Source organism: Osmerus mordax, chromosome 15 (genome assembly GCF_038355195.1).
Source record: "Osmerus mordax isolate fOsmMor3 chromosome 15, fOsmMor3.pri, whole genome shotgun sequence".
NCBI lineage: Eukaryota > Metazoa > Chordata > Actinopteri > Osmeriformes > Osmeridae > Osmerus > Osmerus mordax.
In genome coordinates this window covers 14,770,895-14,786,908 of record NC_090064.1, presented here as the reverse complement: position 1 = coordinate 14,786,908, position 16,014 = coordinate 14,770,895, and the positions used below count along the sequence as shown (strand labels likewise).

The following is a 16,014-nucleotide window of genomic DNA, read 5'->3' as shown; positions in this document are numbered from 1 at the left end:
AAAGAGAAAGAGAGAAAGTGTAAGAGAGAGGAAAAACTAAGGAAGTTGAATGGAATGAAAGAGTGGGTGAGATGAAAAAAGTAGGTTCATGAGTGCATTATGAGGTTTGGGCAGGGCCAGTCCTTCCTATAGGCGACACAGGCAGCCGCTTAGGGCAGCATGCGGCAATTTCCCAAGTGCATCCATTAATTAACCCGCCCGCACTACCAACAGGGGGCGCCAACCGCGCCAAGTCATGTGTCTGTGTTGTGGTTGTGCTCCCGGGGGGGCGGGGGGGCGGGGGGTGCTTTTGATCAATCTTGCCTAGGGCGCCAAATGTGCTCGGACTGCCACTGGGTTTGGGATCTGCTTTGTGACAAGAGACTGTCTAGAAACCATGCAGCGGTGTCAGCTGCTGTCTCTTTGGGAAGTGTTTTATAGTGTTAACCCTTGTGTTATCTTCGGGTCGTTCTGACCCATCAGTCATTGTCGTATTGCGACAACTTTACCGCATACAAAAACAAAGTGAAGCATTTTCTTTTAACCGTTGGGCTGTCTCAGACTCCCCACATTGCGAAGGTTAAAAGAAAAACATTTTTATTTGTTTTTGTATTGGGTAAAATTGGGTAAACACAACGATGGTTCGTTATGAACCTTTGGGTCATGTGACCCGAAGGCAGCACGAGGGTTAATGAAGATGAAACCACACTGGCTGACGATTATAGTCATGAGTAGAGGACTGAGTAGAGGACTGAGTCCCACCCAGAAATAACAACTAAATGCTCAAAATACTTGAGCTCAACAGTCCAGAATATCAGTCAGTACGTGACAGGACTGTCACATGACCTTCTGACCCAAACACAAAACAATTTACCAAACATAAACGTGAACAATGCCACGGACCACAACACGAGTGTTCATCACATCTCTCCGTCACGTCCCCTCGCTGTCCTGGCCCGGTCACCAGAAACCCCGGTCACCTCCGGGTTCCCAGGCCGGTAGGGGCTCTTGAGGATCGTCGTGGAAATGCGTAAGCACTGTCACTCTTGTTTATCAAATAAAAGCAACTCACCCCATAGCTGAGGTTTATTAATGAGAGATAAAGTGTTCAGTCCACCCTTCCTTCCTCTCATCTAGAGGGAAACACATTATTCACAAGTGCCGTCTTTGAATCCGGTAACTCCTCGAACACGGACAATACACATCTGGTAACAGTCTGGTTCACCCGCACACTGGACTGGACCAGTGTCTTTTCATTTGTGATTGGTGGGCTCGTTCAAGCCCTTAGGACTGTGTGAATCTTCCTTTCATTTTATGAACACAACCCCTTTATTACTGTTCTCTGGTATCATTGTTCCCAGTGGATGTGCTATTCAACAGCCCTCGGTTGACTCAGTCTGGTAGCGTTTCCTTCTCAGTTTCCTCAGTTTTCCCCCCAATGTGTGAGAGTGAGAGACACAGTCCATTTGGCAGGGTACATAGTTTAAAGAAGGAAGGAAAGTCAAGAGTCTCTTTCAGCATTGCCCCCGGGGGCATTTCAACAATCTGCAAAGTGGCTACAAGGTCCATTTCCATGTCACTTTATACATCAACGGGGAAGCCAAAACCACAGTGTCAATTCATCCATCTGAAGGACAGGTTGCAGTTCAAGAGCACGACTGTTTTACAACAGAACATAAACAACTCTAGATTACAAGTCTCCCAGTACGCTTACTGAGGAGGTCAGAGACGGTCATATCCATGACGACCAGAGAAAAGGCGTCGGCTCTCACAGCGAATGCCAACATTTAAACTTCAATACTTCACATTTAGAGTATGCCTAATGTCACAGGAGTAATTTCGCAATGATGGTTGGTTTAGCCTACTGAGGAAGGTCAGCTCTAGACTTATCTATTGTGAAACAGTAAAAATATCTAAAATACCATGATAATCGAGGAACTTCATATTTCAGTGTTACTGTCACTGATAATAGCCTCAATGTTTTTGTCGTACACTTTACCAATACCAATAATGACATTTAAATGTAGTTGTTCAAGGTCTACCAAAAAGGTTTAATATTAATAAAAACAGTTTCTAACTCTCAGATGAAACGCCAGTGCATCTATCTGTGTATAAGGAAAGACATAGGCCTACCCACAAAATCATTAACAAATCTATACAACAAAGAGGTCTCCTACGGGTGTTAATTTTCACTATATCCCTGTATTTTTAACAACAGAACTTTCTAAAACAATTTAACGGGTGCCATGTGAAAAATGAGCTCCTGTGCGTTGAATAACAAGTTGTTGACCAACAACTAACACCTATGAGACGGTGCCCTGCTCCCCGTTTTCCTCTCAGTGCGTCTGTTTTAGCTATAAGCGCTGATTAGCGCCAGTTCCTGCGTTCTAGAAAGTTTCCTTGTGGCGGTCATGACCCCGCAGTCATTTATATTAGAACTTCCATTTCACAAACTCATCAGCATCAGGAAATAACGCCCTGTGTGTGTACCGATTCAACAGGGGCCAAGCGCGCACAGGGAGTGAGGCCGCTGCCAAGCCGGGCCAGAGAGGTCTGTGTTATCCAAACAACTGCACTATCCCGCAGGACACGGCTTATCTGGCGTAGCAACACTTCACAGTAACGGGACGCACAAGTTTTACAACCAGTGCCACACGACTACACTCACCTCTCGAGGGATGAATGATAAATAAATGAGCCAGGCGGTCCAATGGAACGCGCCAAGTACGCTTGGCCCGTGGCGGCGAGGCCCATCATGTTCGAGATAGGAAAACCTTAACGGCCGTTTAAAGTGAATATCTATTTCTGAATCTATGGACCTGATTCGTTCATTTAAACATGCATGAATCTCTCCATTGCAAAGTTAAGCATTAAACAATCTACACAATATTTGAGAAAGGAACCCACATCCCTTGGAAACTCCTTTGCATGTATCATGGTGTTCATATAAATGCATTACATTTGATATCATATTTCAACTAGATGTAAACATGTTTCCACATGTATACACATGATACAAGAGGGATAGATTTAGCAAGGTTTGAACCATCAGCCAGCAGATCCATGACTCACCCTTTCCAAGCGCACCGCTCGACAATCCACATAATATAAAGAGCAAAAAACAAGTCATGATGTCTGTGGGTCCCCTTGAGCGCGGATCAAGTACTGGAGATGAGAAGTGACAAAAGAAAAATGTGGTGTTTTTATTTAATCCTGTTTCTCCAGAGTGGGCTATTGACACCTTATAAGAGCGCACTCCTCGCTGCCTCAAACCATTGGTGACAATGAATGGAGACGGCTTCCTGAGGATAACTGTGAAGGATCACGCTACAGGACACCACGCTTCAACTCCAGTGTAACTTTTCCTATTGTACTAATGGGCACAGATTTATACAGTTTCCCACAGCCACCGGATAACGGGCTTCCCGTGACGTCTATCGACACACCCATTCAAAGCGTACTGGCCCGAGTTCCACCCGTGCGCATTCTTACACAGTCACTGAGACCTGATAAAATCGTATTTGGAGTCTCTTTCTCACCCACTATCAAGAGATTACACCCAGAGTAATTTATGTCACTGCTGTGACAGTAGAGGCACGTACCTCACTGGCCCCGGGTGGACACGAGATAAGTGGCACGTACGCGACGGTGTGCATGGTAAAAGGAAACGCCTGGAGAGTCTGATTGGACCCAGTCGTTTTTTAGGGATTAGTATTGAGTTTAATACATTTAATAACAGTGTAGAGAAACACCGCTTGGATTAAAACGACAATATAGGCGATGTCATATGTATGAATCTGAAGAACAGAACTTTTAATTATTCTCTGCGCATCTGAATTGGTTCATTATCATTCGATAGTCAATTTGTTCTTTTCGTGAAACAGGATGAGTTTCCTTCAAGACGTGCTATCAACATCATGTTTTAACTAGGAGATGTTGCAACAGTGCCACCACGAGATACACCCACTGCTTTTAAGAATACAATACATTTTCAATCACCCTAGTAAGACAACACACTTGACCAAGTCACACCAGTCACACTAAAACGTAACAAACACAGGCACAAATAATAGTAATACCATTCTTAACAATGTGTTTAATATTCACTGAACTCCTCCAATAGTCTAAATAAAATGGTATACAGTGGACAGCCCCTCTTGGCATTTACATCTTAAAGGTAGAATATATCTTTGATGAAGGATAAAGTGTCACCAAAACCTGGTTGAAGTAATGTAACAATAGCCACACAGTTACTAGTTGCAATGTGGGGCAACATTGGCCATCAGTCCTACCAAGCCAAGCTGTTTATGGAAGTACAGCTCAGCCAATCCACACGTCACAGTCCACAGTTAGAGGGGACATTTGAACAGTAAAGTAAATCAGAAATAATATAAAATAATTTCCCCAAACACATGGATCATTCATCACTCTCAAAAGAACAAGACAAACAGTGACTAAATATAATCTTGCCTATAACTTGTGAACTCATGATATACAGTACAAATATATATACATACAGTACATACGCTTACAATGACACGTCTTCATCACACACATGTAGATAAGCACAGCTAGATAGCCCTAGGGAGATTACCTAATCCAGGTAAAATGAGAGGAATGTCTGGATTTCTGTTGGTCAATGGAGAGAGTATTCACTAACAGACATCATGCTCACTGACAGTATTCAGAGGGGCAGGAACAGGGGAGGAGAGTGGAGACTGGAGAGGGAGTGTGGGATAAGAGGGGCAATAACGAGACTAGAAAATGGATGGATCTGGAAACAAATCAGTGACATAATGTTTTGAATTACTTAAAATCATATACAAAAATTAAAGGTTCGATTTTTTATTTACATAGAAATAAATTCATATTTCAATTTTAAAGAGGCTAATTCAAAACCAACAAATTCGGTGGTGTTTAAATTTAAATGTTAGGAATTACGTAAATGCCTTTTAAAATTCAAAACATTATGTCACTGATTTGATTCCATAGATGGAGCCAGAGAGAGACAGGCGATAGAAGAGAACAGGCGTCACACAGAGAAAGACCGCAAGGGTGTGTGCTGTCAGTGACAAGGAGTAACTGGGTATGGCTCTGGGAAAGGAGGGCGGGGGGGGGGGGGGGGTGTGGGGGTGTGGTCTCCCCCTCATCCTCTCAGGAGAGTCTGACGCCATGGTGACCAAAACCCCACAGAGAGAGGAACTCTGACAGTCACATGTTGATATCATCCATTTCCAGACTTCCGTCTGGTCTGCGTGTCTGTCTGTCTGTGTGTCTGTCTGTCTGTCTGTCAGACCTGTCCTTTGGTCTGCGTGTCTGTCTGTCTGTGTGTCTGTCTGTCTGCCTGTCTGTCAGACATGTCCTTTGGTCTGCGTGTCTGTCTGTCTGTCTGTCTGCCTGTCTGTCTGTCAGACCTGTCCTTTGGTCTGCGTGTCTGTCTGTCTGCCTGTGTGTCTGTCTGCCTGTCTGTCTGCCTGTCTGTCAGACCTGTCCTTTGGTCTGCGTGTCTGTCTGTCTGTCTGCCTGTGTGTCTGTCTGTGTGTCTGTCTGTCTGCCTGTCTGTCAGACCTGTCCTTTGGTCTGCGTGTCTGTCTGTCTGTCTGCCTGTGTGTCTGCCTGTGTGTCTGTCTGTGTGTCTGTCTGCCTGTCTGTCAGACCTGTCCTTTGGTCTGCTGGCTGATCCAGTCTGTGAACTTGATGACCTGTGTGTAGACTCCGGGCCGGTTCAGTCGCGCGCACCCCTCCCCCCAGCTCACGATGCCTGCCAGGAACCAGCGCCTGCCCCTCTCCAGACACACCAGAGGGCCCCCCGAGTCCCCCTGGGGGAGCGTGCGCACACACACACACACATAAAAAAAAAACACACACACATAAAAAAAACACACACACACATAAAAAACAAGAACATTTACACCAAAGCCAGACAGAATAAAAACAAAACGAGACATGCTGACAGCACACACACACACACACACACACACACACACACACACACACACACACACACACACACACACACACACACACACACACACACACACACACACACACACACACACACACACACACACACACACACACACACACACACACACACTCATTCCTCACCTGGCAGGCATCCACCCCTCCCTGCAGGTTTCCAGCGCAAAGCATCCTGGGAGTGACAGCATCATCATAGAGCTTGTTACACGTGTTCCTGTTGATGATCTTCACTGAGGCCTCCTGCAGCAGAGACGCTAGCTCACCTGGAGGGCAGCACAGGAAGTGACATCACACCTCACACAATGGGAGCTTTCCCCAAAACAAGGCTCCCCCCAAAAAAAATAAGAAAGAGGAGAAATCTGTGTTTTTGTGTTTTCTACTGTCAAGACAAGCATCATTTGAGTCAGGGTTCTCTGTGGACGGCTCATACCGTCTTCCATCAGGACCCCCCAGCCTGTGACGAAGCAGGTGGTCCCTGTGGTGAAGGCATGGGAGGGGGCGGGGACACAGACGGGCTGTACCAACTCGCTGAAGATGACGGGGGCGCTGAGCTCCAGCAGGGCGATGTCATAGTCGGAGGTGAACTGGTCGTACTGGGTGTGCAGGAAGATGCGACGGATCAGCCTGGTGACGGCGGTGTTGCTGCTGGCCGTGTTCATCACACGCATGCCCATGTAGGCACGCCAGGAGCGCGCATCAGAGTACCTACACACACACACACACAGGCAGACACACACACACACAGGCAGACACACACACACAGGCAGACACACACACAGGCAGACACACACACACACACACAGGCAGACACACACACACACACAGGCAGACATACACACACACAGGCAGACACACACACACACACACAAAAGGGCAGGAGCATGCACAAGCACAAACACACACACACACAACTGATGAATCACGTTGAACAAAGTCAATGATAGGCGGTAGGCTGATAGACGCTGTCTATCAGATTCAAGTGTACACGCTGACAGAGATCCTGATCCTCTCACTTGATGGCGTCTGAGTCCTGGAAGCAGTGAGCGGCAGAGACGAGCCAGCGGCTGCCGACCAGCGTCGCTCCACACACGTGACCATAGCGCTCCATCTGCAGGCTCACCTGCCACGGCCACGACCCACTTCCAGCATCAGAACCCCCCACAATCTTGGTACGCTTCCTGGGCCTAGTACCACAGCCTGGGGGGGAGGATGTGGGGAGGGGGTTAAGGTTAGGGTGGATGAGAAAATTAGGGGGGGAAGGGTGCAGGAGAGAAAGAGAGAGAAGGGAGAGATTGATAAAAGAGAAGAGAGAAGGAAAGAGTTGAATGAAGATGAGAAAGGATAAGGGAGAGGTTGAGAGAAAAGGAAGGATTGTAAGACAACGTGCGTGGCGGTGAGGGATGAGTGTGTCCGAGACGAGAGAGACTCACCACAGCGCATCTCGTCAGAGCCGTCAGAGCAGTCTTTGACCCCGTCACACTCAGGGTTCATCTTACTCACACACTTGCCATTGGTGCACTTGTAGGAGGACGGTGAGCAGCCTTTATAGACTGCAGAGACAGAGAGATATAGGGTTAGGGTTAGTGTTAGGGGAATGGATGGGTTAGGGTTAGGGGAATGGATGGATGGATAGATAAATGGATGGATGGATACAAGGATGGATGGATACAAGGATGGATGGATAGATAGGTGGATGGATAAATGAAAAGATAGCTTGGTGGGTTACATGGATGGACAGATAAATGGATGGACAGATAGATGGATGGACAGAAAGATGAAATGGACAGATAAATGGATGGACAGAAAGATGAAATGGACAGATAGATGGATGGATGGACGGACAGATAGATGGATGGACAGATAGATGGATGGACAGATGGATGGACAGATAGATGGATGGACAGATAGATGGATGGACAGATGGATGGACAGATAGATGGATGGACAGATAGATGGATGGACAGATAGATGGACGGACAGATGGATGGACAGATAGATGGATGGACAGATAGATGGATGGACAGATAGATGGATGGACAGATGGATGGACGGACAGATGGATGGACAGATAGATGGATGGGTGAACTGACTACAAAGACAGCTGGATACAGCAGAAGCCCTCACATGCCCTGGTGCAGTTGATCTCATCACTGCGGTCCTTGCAGTCCACGACGCCGTCGCACACTGATGACTTGGGGACACACACCTTGTTGGGACACACGTGGTAGCATTTACCTGTTCGAAGAACAAAGCGGTGACCATACAAAACCCACCCAAACCCCCCGCCCCAAAACCCTCACACCACAGAACACATCAAATACAACACACACACTTCAAACAACCAATATGGACAATCCTGACCAATCATGATCCTTACTTACAGCTGACATGGCCAAAGGTAAACACAAATAATGAATGTACAGGATGTGTGGGGGTCAGATGGCTGAGCGGTTAGGGAGTCTGGCTATAAATCAGAAGGTTGCTGGTTTGATTCCCGGCCGTGCTAAATGATGTTGTGTCCTTGGGCAAGGCACTACACCCTACTTGCCTCGGGCAAATGTCCCTGTACTTACTGTAAGTTGCTCTGGATAAGAGTGTCTGCTAAATGACTAAATGTAAATACAACTCAAACACTTGAAACAACCAATATGGACAATCCTGACCAATCATGATCCTTACTTACAGCTGACATGGCCAAAGGTAAACACAAATAATGAATGTACAGGATGTGTGGGGGTCAGATGGTTGAGCGGTTAATAATAATAAATAATAATGAATATACAGGAATGTGTTCTACTGATGCGTCTATCAATCAATCAAGAAGGAATCCAACTCCTCCTTCAGTTGAGCGGTGAAGCAGAGTGTTGCTCTGCTCGACTCACCACAGTTCGTTTCCTCACTGCTGTCGCCGCAGGTGATCTTGCTGTTACACTGGCTGCTGTGGGCGCTGCACTGACCGTTCCCACAATACACCTCGCCTGGCTTGCACAACGCTGTACAAACACACACATCACAGGCATACCTCATTCCGCAGAGAGCACCAACCTACACTACAGCAGACAGTGATGGTGTGCGTGTGTGTGTGTGTGTGTGTGCGTGTGCGCGTGTGTGCGTGTGTGTGTGTGGTGGCGGAGAGACGGAGGCAGCTCTCACCACACTTTGCTTCGTCGCGTCCGTCTGAGCAGTCTTTGACGCCATCACACACCTTCCTCAGAGAGACGCAGCGTCCATCCCCACAGCGGAACTGACGAGGACAGGCTGACACACACACACACACACACACACACACACACACACACACACACACACACACACACACACACACACACACTCCTCTTACACCAGGGCTAACCAGTGTATTGTCAGTCTAAACAGCACTGGGACATATAGTTGTATATAGTAGATATTTGTGACAAGTCTGAGGCTCTATGACTAGCTCTGCTCTGCGTCAGGTAGGCCTGGACCAGGTAGGCCCGGACCAGGTAGGCCCGGACCAGGTAGGCCCGGACCAGGTAGGCCCGGACCAGGTGGGCCTGCACCAGGTAGGCCTGCACCAGGTAGGCCTGGACCAGGTAGGCCCGGACCAGGTAGGCCTGCACCAGGTAGGCCTGCACCAGGTAGGCCTGCACCAGGTAGGCCTGCACCAGGTAGGCCTGGACCAGGTGGGCCTGCACCAGGTAGGCCTGCACCAGGTAGGCCTGCACCAGGTAGGCCTGGACCAGGTGGGCTGTCTTCCCGTGGTGGGAGTAGAGCAGGAGCACTACTCACTGCTCTCTGGGGAGAAGGCTCTGTACAGCAGGTAGAAGCCCTTGTGTGTGAGGGACTCGTCAGAGTGGAAGTGCAGGGAGACGGGGGAGTTGTAGACCCTCTTCCTGCTGCTGTCTCCCACCGGGTTGCACAGCCTGAAGAAAAACACACTTTCCACATTCACATACTTCCTATACTTCGAATCACTATTGACCTATGCACTTTTGTAAAGCTCTCTCTTGGAAAAAAGCGTCTGCTAAATGAATAAATGTAAATGTATAAATGATAAATGGTAGAAGGTGATTGTTTATGGTAGTTGATGCACTACTAACTTGACTCCTCCGATGTCCAGCCAGTCTTTCTCACAGCCGTCTGAAGAGTCCTGGATGTCCAGTGTTACTATCGTAATGGAGATCAGGTATCCTGGCAATGGCGCCTGGAAGAGACACCGAAGAGGAATGAAGCAGAGGATCACTGGGAGGACTGTGGAGAGGAAGACCCCTCCTCAACCTACTGTCTTCCTTTTTCTGTTTCTTGATTTATTTACATCCCTCTGACTCTCTGACTCTCTGACTCTCTGACTCTCTGACTCTCTCTCTCTCTCTCTCACACACACACACACACACACACATCTGTGAGAGGCTCACCCGTAGTGTCCAGCTGCAGTCTACATTTGGAGGGTAGTGAGCAGGGTAGTAGGGCGAGGCCAGGGAGCCATTCCAGTAGGACAGAGCCCCTCCACAACCTGCAGGGGGCAGCAGAGACACAAGAAGCCACAAGATGGTGACTAACCCTCAATAATCTCAATTTGAAGCAAAGTTGGACTCAAACAATGCTTTTACATAGAATTTAACGGACGGTATGCAATGATATTCAAAATATCTATGTAACGTAGATAAACGGCCATGTATTCTGAGGTTGACCTGCTTTGGGAATGGCCTGGAAGTAGGCTTTGAAGACTGCCCCGTCCCTCTGCCTGCTGAAGGAGAAGGTGACCAGCATCACGTTCCCGGAGGACGTCAGCTTCATCACCGGAGATGAGCCGGACATCGGCAGCCCACACCACCTGCACACAAATGTACAATAGGACACACAGCACCACACAACACAGCCAACATAATTGACAACAAACCTTTCACGTGTATTAAAATGGTCAGTTCACCTCAAATCTAGGTGTGTCGGAAGTTCTAAGGAGTGGGCCAAAATTCACTAAGTGTTCATCTCTAAACCCCCTGACCCTATCAGTCTGTACCTGGCGATGATCTTGTTCTGTAGAGGAAGCAGGAAGTCGTACGCGGACAGTTTGTGGGCGGAACAACTGCCGGGCGTGGCCCCGTTGAGGGTGAGGATGACGAGGCGTACCACGTGACCGGACGGCACTCGCAGGCGCCACTGGTAGTACGGTTTCTTGGGGCTCACCAAGCTCAGCGTGCGGTTGTTGCCGTATTTGGCGTACAGGTCAAAGGACATAGCTGCGCAGAGGAGGTTTAAACCAGGTGTATTATGGGTAGATTGGGATTGCAATGTATGACACAAATCAAATGTCACAAAGGGAGTCAGGTGGCTGAGCAGTTAGGGAATTGGACTAGTAATCAGAAGGTTGCAGGTTCGATTCCCGGCCGTGCCAATTCACGTTGTGTCCTTGGGCAAGGCACTTCACCCTACTTGCCTCGGGGGAATGTCCCTGTACTTACTGTAAGTCGCTCTGGATAAGAGCGTCTGCTAAATGACTAAAATGTAAATGTAAAAATGTAAATGTGATTTTGTTGTGAATGTTCGGATTGTTTGTCGTTTCACCTTGGAAACCTAACTGCCACTTTCCACTTTGCAGGGAATTAGGGTTCTTGATCTTGTCTGTTTTTTCATCTGCATCATAATCATCATCGGAATCCAGACCTAAAGTCGTTCATCACCAGGGACAGGATAAAGTTAATCACTATCTGGAGAAAATATTGATTTTAAGATTGCTCATGTACATACTGTATGTTATCCCTTGTGAGAGGAGAAGGGGAGAGAGACAGTGAGAGGGAGAGAGAGAGAGAGACAGAGAGAGAGCAGTGCTACCCAGCAGGTTGATGGTGTCCTCATCTCTCTCCATGTAATGGCGTTCCTCGTGGCGGCTGTACAGCAGCTTGTTGGTGCCGGGCAGACGCCTTTGAGCACGCTCTGGACTCCATCGTCGGATCTCCGTGGCAACAGCGTCCGGGGCAGAGAACTTACTCCAGTAGAACACGTTCAGCCCTTCCACTCCTTCACTGTCCCAGAACAGACATCTTACATTTACATTTAGTCATTTAGCAGACACTCTTATCCAGAGCTACTTACAGTAAGTACAGGGATATTCCCCCCGAGGCAAGTAGGGTGAAGTGCCTTTCCCAAGGACACAATCGAACCGGTAACCTTCAGATTACTAGCCCGACTCCCTAACCGCTGAGCCACCTGACTCCCCATTTTAGCAATGCTGCTTCACAGTTGGCTTCTGAATGTGTACATTGTTTTACACATTATTTCAACTGACTTCTTTTTGATGAACTACAGCTTTATTATTAGTCTGATCAAGGCCATGGAGTCAACATTGAGGGGGCCGAATTACATTTGTTATGATAATTTCGGACAGCGTGCGTGGTTGCCTGTCGTAGCGTAGCACATTTAGATTTATACAATCTATATCAATATATTGGGGGGGACATTTTGACCAGATTTGACTATGGGCAACGGCCTTGAGTCTGATAACACTGAGTGTTTTCAGGTGAGACATCTTGGCTCACCTGAAGGCTGTTATTCCTGAGCGTAGGTGATAGGTGCTCCAGCGGGAGGACTCGTACAGTTGGGAAAACTGGTGGAAGAAGAAAAACACATGAGCGTTCATGGATGTAACAGATACACCAGGTGTGACATCACAGCACCAGGACAGAAGTCTGGTGTGTGTGCGCTTGTGTGAGTTTGTGTGTGTGTGTGTGTGTATGTGTGTGTGTGTGCACTTGTGTGAGTTTGTGTGTGTGTGTATGTGTGTATGTGTGTGTGTGCGTGCGTGCGTTTGTGTGACATGGAAGGGCACCTGGCCGAACCTCCGACCTGAGTACAAAAGCCCTGTTCTTAAATGTGTGCATGTTTGTGTACAATCTGTGTGTGTACATGTATGAGGGAATGTGTGGTTATGTGTGTGAGACGGACTTCAGGTAACAAGGCGCTCCATTGTCCTCCTATCTTCCAGTCATGTGGAGGTCGACCCTGAATGGTATGGGTCTCTGGCTTTGGGTTCAGACAGTCTTTAATGAACTGACATCTGCACGGAAACATGGGCCAGTGGACCGCCTCACTAACTCACCGATAGGGATGATTACAGGGGGAATTACAGGAGATTACTGACGACCTTTACAGGGTTTTCAGCCCTATAAAAGAACCCTTTCCATCATTAACCCTTCTCCATGTCTCACCCCGACTGTAAATGCATGTTTCTGAGTCTCCATCCCCACCCAAATCCCTCTCTTCTCCCCTTTCTCCTCTCTTCCTCTTTCTCAGTTCTCCTTTCCCCTCCCTATCTTCGCTCCTTTTCACCCCCACCTCCCCCCCAACATCCCACCCTCTCTGTTTGCCCCTTCCCTGGCCTTCTGCCCTGTCCCTGCCTCCCCCTGTGGGTCTGCCTCGGCCACTCCGTGTGACTCTCTGGTTCCTCTCTCTCAGCGGTGTAGATACAGAGCTGCTGATTGTGTGAAAGCCACACAGACAATGTTTTTATTGAGGGCCCGCTCTTCCTCTCACTCCGGCTGCCCGGGCCCTGCTGGGCTCACAAACGGCAGGCTTGTCCTCAGCCCTGAAAGACCCCGGTCCCTGGGGGTCCCGGTCCTCACACACACACTGAGCCGGGCTCCTGTTACACCCGGCTTTACATTTAACACCGCTACAGAGACACAGGGAGGGAGGGACAGAAGATGGGTGGGGGGTGGGTTTGGAGGGGGGTAAAGTGGGGGCATGGGGTCAGAGAATGAGGGTGGGATTGGGGGGAAGTGTCCTTGAAACGCAAACATACACATTACCTCCGGGTTACCGTATTGATTGATATGCACGAGTTAGAATGACAGCAGAGGGGTTGAGGAAGGCTCAAGACAAGATCAAAACAGGACAGAGGGTTCCGGAGAAACAGAGCAGGTGGAAGGGCCGTATCCTTAAGAGTGACCTTCAGAAGGAGTCAGTGAATGGAGCATCGTTTGAGAAGAGTATGGCCCACAGAGATAGTTACACTTACATAATGACTCAGAGCCTGAGTTTGGAGGTGGTACTGTGGAGAGGCGGGGTCAGTCAGGTCCAATGAGAAACTGAGGTTGGGGAACTCCACACTGCCGCCAAGGTAGAACACTGAAGGGGGAGGTGCTGGAAGCGGGAGGCAATCAAAGAATCATATTTGGGGGAACTTAATTTACATTTACATTTAGTCATTTAGCAGACGCTCTTATCCAGAGCGACTTACAGTAAGTACAGGGACATTCCCCCGAGGCAAGTAGGGTGAAGTGCCTTGCCCAAGGACACAACGTCAATTGCACGTCCGGGAATCGAACTGGCAACCTTCAGATTACAAGCCCGATTCCCTAACCGCTCAGCCACCTGTCTCCCTAATTCAAATAATTGTTTATTGAGACAATATTTTAATGACAGACGTTAGGCTACAAAAGGTTTATTTTGAGTATAACCTCAGATATTTCAACGTATCAATTTTTTCTAAGACAACTACACACTCATTAGACTGTGTACATTTAATACACACACACTCACACACACCACCAGAGAAAGGTGGCGCTGTATGTCTACTTACAGCTTAAGAAGTGTAGAGTCAGTGCAACGGCTGCAGTGAAGGGCAGAAGAGGTAGGACACCCAATGCCCACCTCCTCCATGAGCCGCAGACTGGAGCCTGGACTCCTGGAAGCTTCCGGTCTGACTCTGCCTCTGAGGAGGGGCTGAGTGTGTTGGTGGTCTCCACGACGACCTCTCCCTGCCAGAGACACATGCATGAACTCTCTCTGTTGAAGTTGATGTCCTAGTTTCTATCTCTCTATTTGATATATTTTAGAATATTCAGTGAGAAGTTCACACATTCTTTTGATGTTTTATATGTATATTTGAATAGGGCCACTAATGTTTTTTCAAGTTGAAAGTCCAGATACTCTGTAGTTTCCTAAATGTGCACCCCAGTATCTTTGCTTACCACCAGCACTCAATGCAAATCACTACTGATTTATTGCGAGCAAATGCTAACATCTATTCAGCTGAAAGGAACCAACTAAAACATTTAGAACTTGGCAGGATTCATGGAGAAAGTGCACAAAGCGGTTCGAGAGGTCTGCTTTCCCACGGCAGTGTCAGCACTCAATCAAGTGGCGAACTCTGACATGGACATTCATGAGAGCGAGAACCAGATACCCCTAGAGACCGATTCTACAATTAAGATCAACCAGAGCTGTCTGAACTAAGTTGGTCACCAACTGAAACCATTACCGGTAAGTCGAAACACCATTTTGAAAAGAAACAGCAAACGAACATCTAAAAAAAGTTTTGTGAAAATTACAGGCGAGTGCAGCAGTTAAATCAAAGTGGTGAGTGCCCTGTTTTGATTGCACAGAACAGAATTTCTTTGTCTCCCTCACAATTCGGCAAAGATGAAAGTGCAGCGGTGAGCTTCCCCCCCCTGTCTTACCTGTAGGATGGCTGTAGAATAACAATGCCCATGACCAGAAACGCTGTAAACTTCGCAAGTTCTGCTTTTGGAGAGAGTCCTCATGGCACTGTCCCGTTTTGCTCCGCGAAGGCGATATGCAACAATACCTCAGGCATAGAAATGATGGAGAGGAGACCCTGGTGGACGCTGCTTTGAAACAGAGCAGAAACCCGACCTGAGCGGGTTGGATGCGGCAAGCATTCACTCACTGCAGTACACCTGTGGGCAGGTGTCACACGGAGACCCAGAATGCAGTGCGACACAATGGGACCACTATGAAAGGGTACAATCCACACAACCATCCGTGCGACAGATATTGTGGGCAAACTTATCCGCTGTGTAGGCAGTGTAGAAAACCGGGAAGAACAAAAGACTGTTTGAGGCCACCATGTGTAAGGTATTACATAAATGAGAAACTTGGCTGAGAGGCAGATCGATTCTCTACACAAGACACTAAATCTAGCCAGATAAGACAGAAATGTGACAACATGAATATACTCTTTGTGATAAGATATGTGATCATTTACTATTAGTTATTAGTAAAGTTATTCTTAAATAATTAAAAAAAGTAGTAAAAAAATAAAGTTATAACTTT

The 16,014-nt window shown here is 47.7% G+C and overlaps 3 protein-coding genes across 3 annotated transcripts in view; all 3 read right to left on the bottom strand.

Moving 5' to 3' along the window:
* flt1 (fms related receptor tyrosine kinase 1) overlaps positions 1-3,275 on the bottom strand; it is an 11,493-nt gene extending 8,218 nt beyond the window's left edge. The window contains 1 exon segment of the mRNA XM_067252242.1: positions 3,052-3,275. Within this exon segment, the coding sequence (XP_067108343.1) occupies positions 3,052-3,109 (58 nt within the window). The 5' untranslated portion in view covers positions 3,110-3,275.
* Positions 3,276-5,630: 2,355 nt separating this feature from the next.
* LOC136957379 (suppressor of tumorigenicity 14 protein) lies at positions 5,631-15,620 on the bottom strand. The gene is given in 19 exon segments (XM_067251267.1): positions 5,631-5,798; positions 6,088-6,224; positions 6,392-6,666; positions 6,975-7,158; positions 7,392-7,511; positions 8,086-8,196; positions 8,844-8,954; positions 9,115-9,219; positions 9,730-9,863; positions 10,041-10,144; positions 10,356-10,453; positions 10,632-10,774; positions 10,961-11,180; positions 11,506-11,604; positions 11,773-11,963; positions 12,477-12,544; positions 13,955-14,079; positions 14,519-14,696; positions 15,399-15,620. Coding segments are annotated over 19 exon segments (2,793 nt in total).
* tagln3b (transgelin 3b) overlaps positions 11,017-16,014 on the bottom strand; it is a 34,054-nt gene continuing 29,056 nt past the window's right edge. Inside the window, exon 6 of the transcript XR_010878302.1 lies at positions 11,017-11,026. The gene's annotated coding sequence lies outside the window, so the exon portion shown is untranslated. The remainder of the gene's footprint in view (positions 11,027-16,014) is intronic.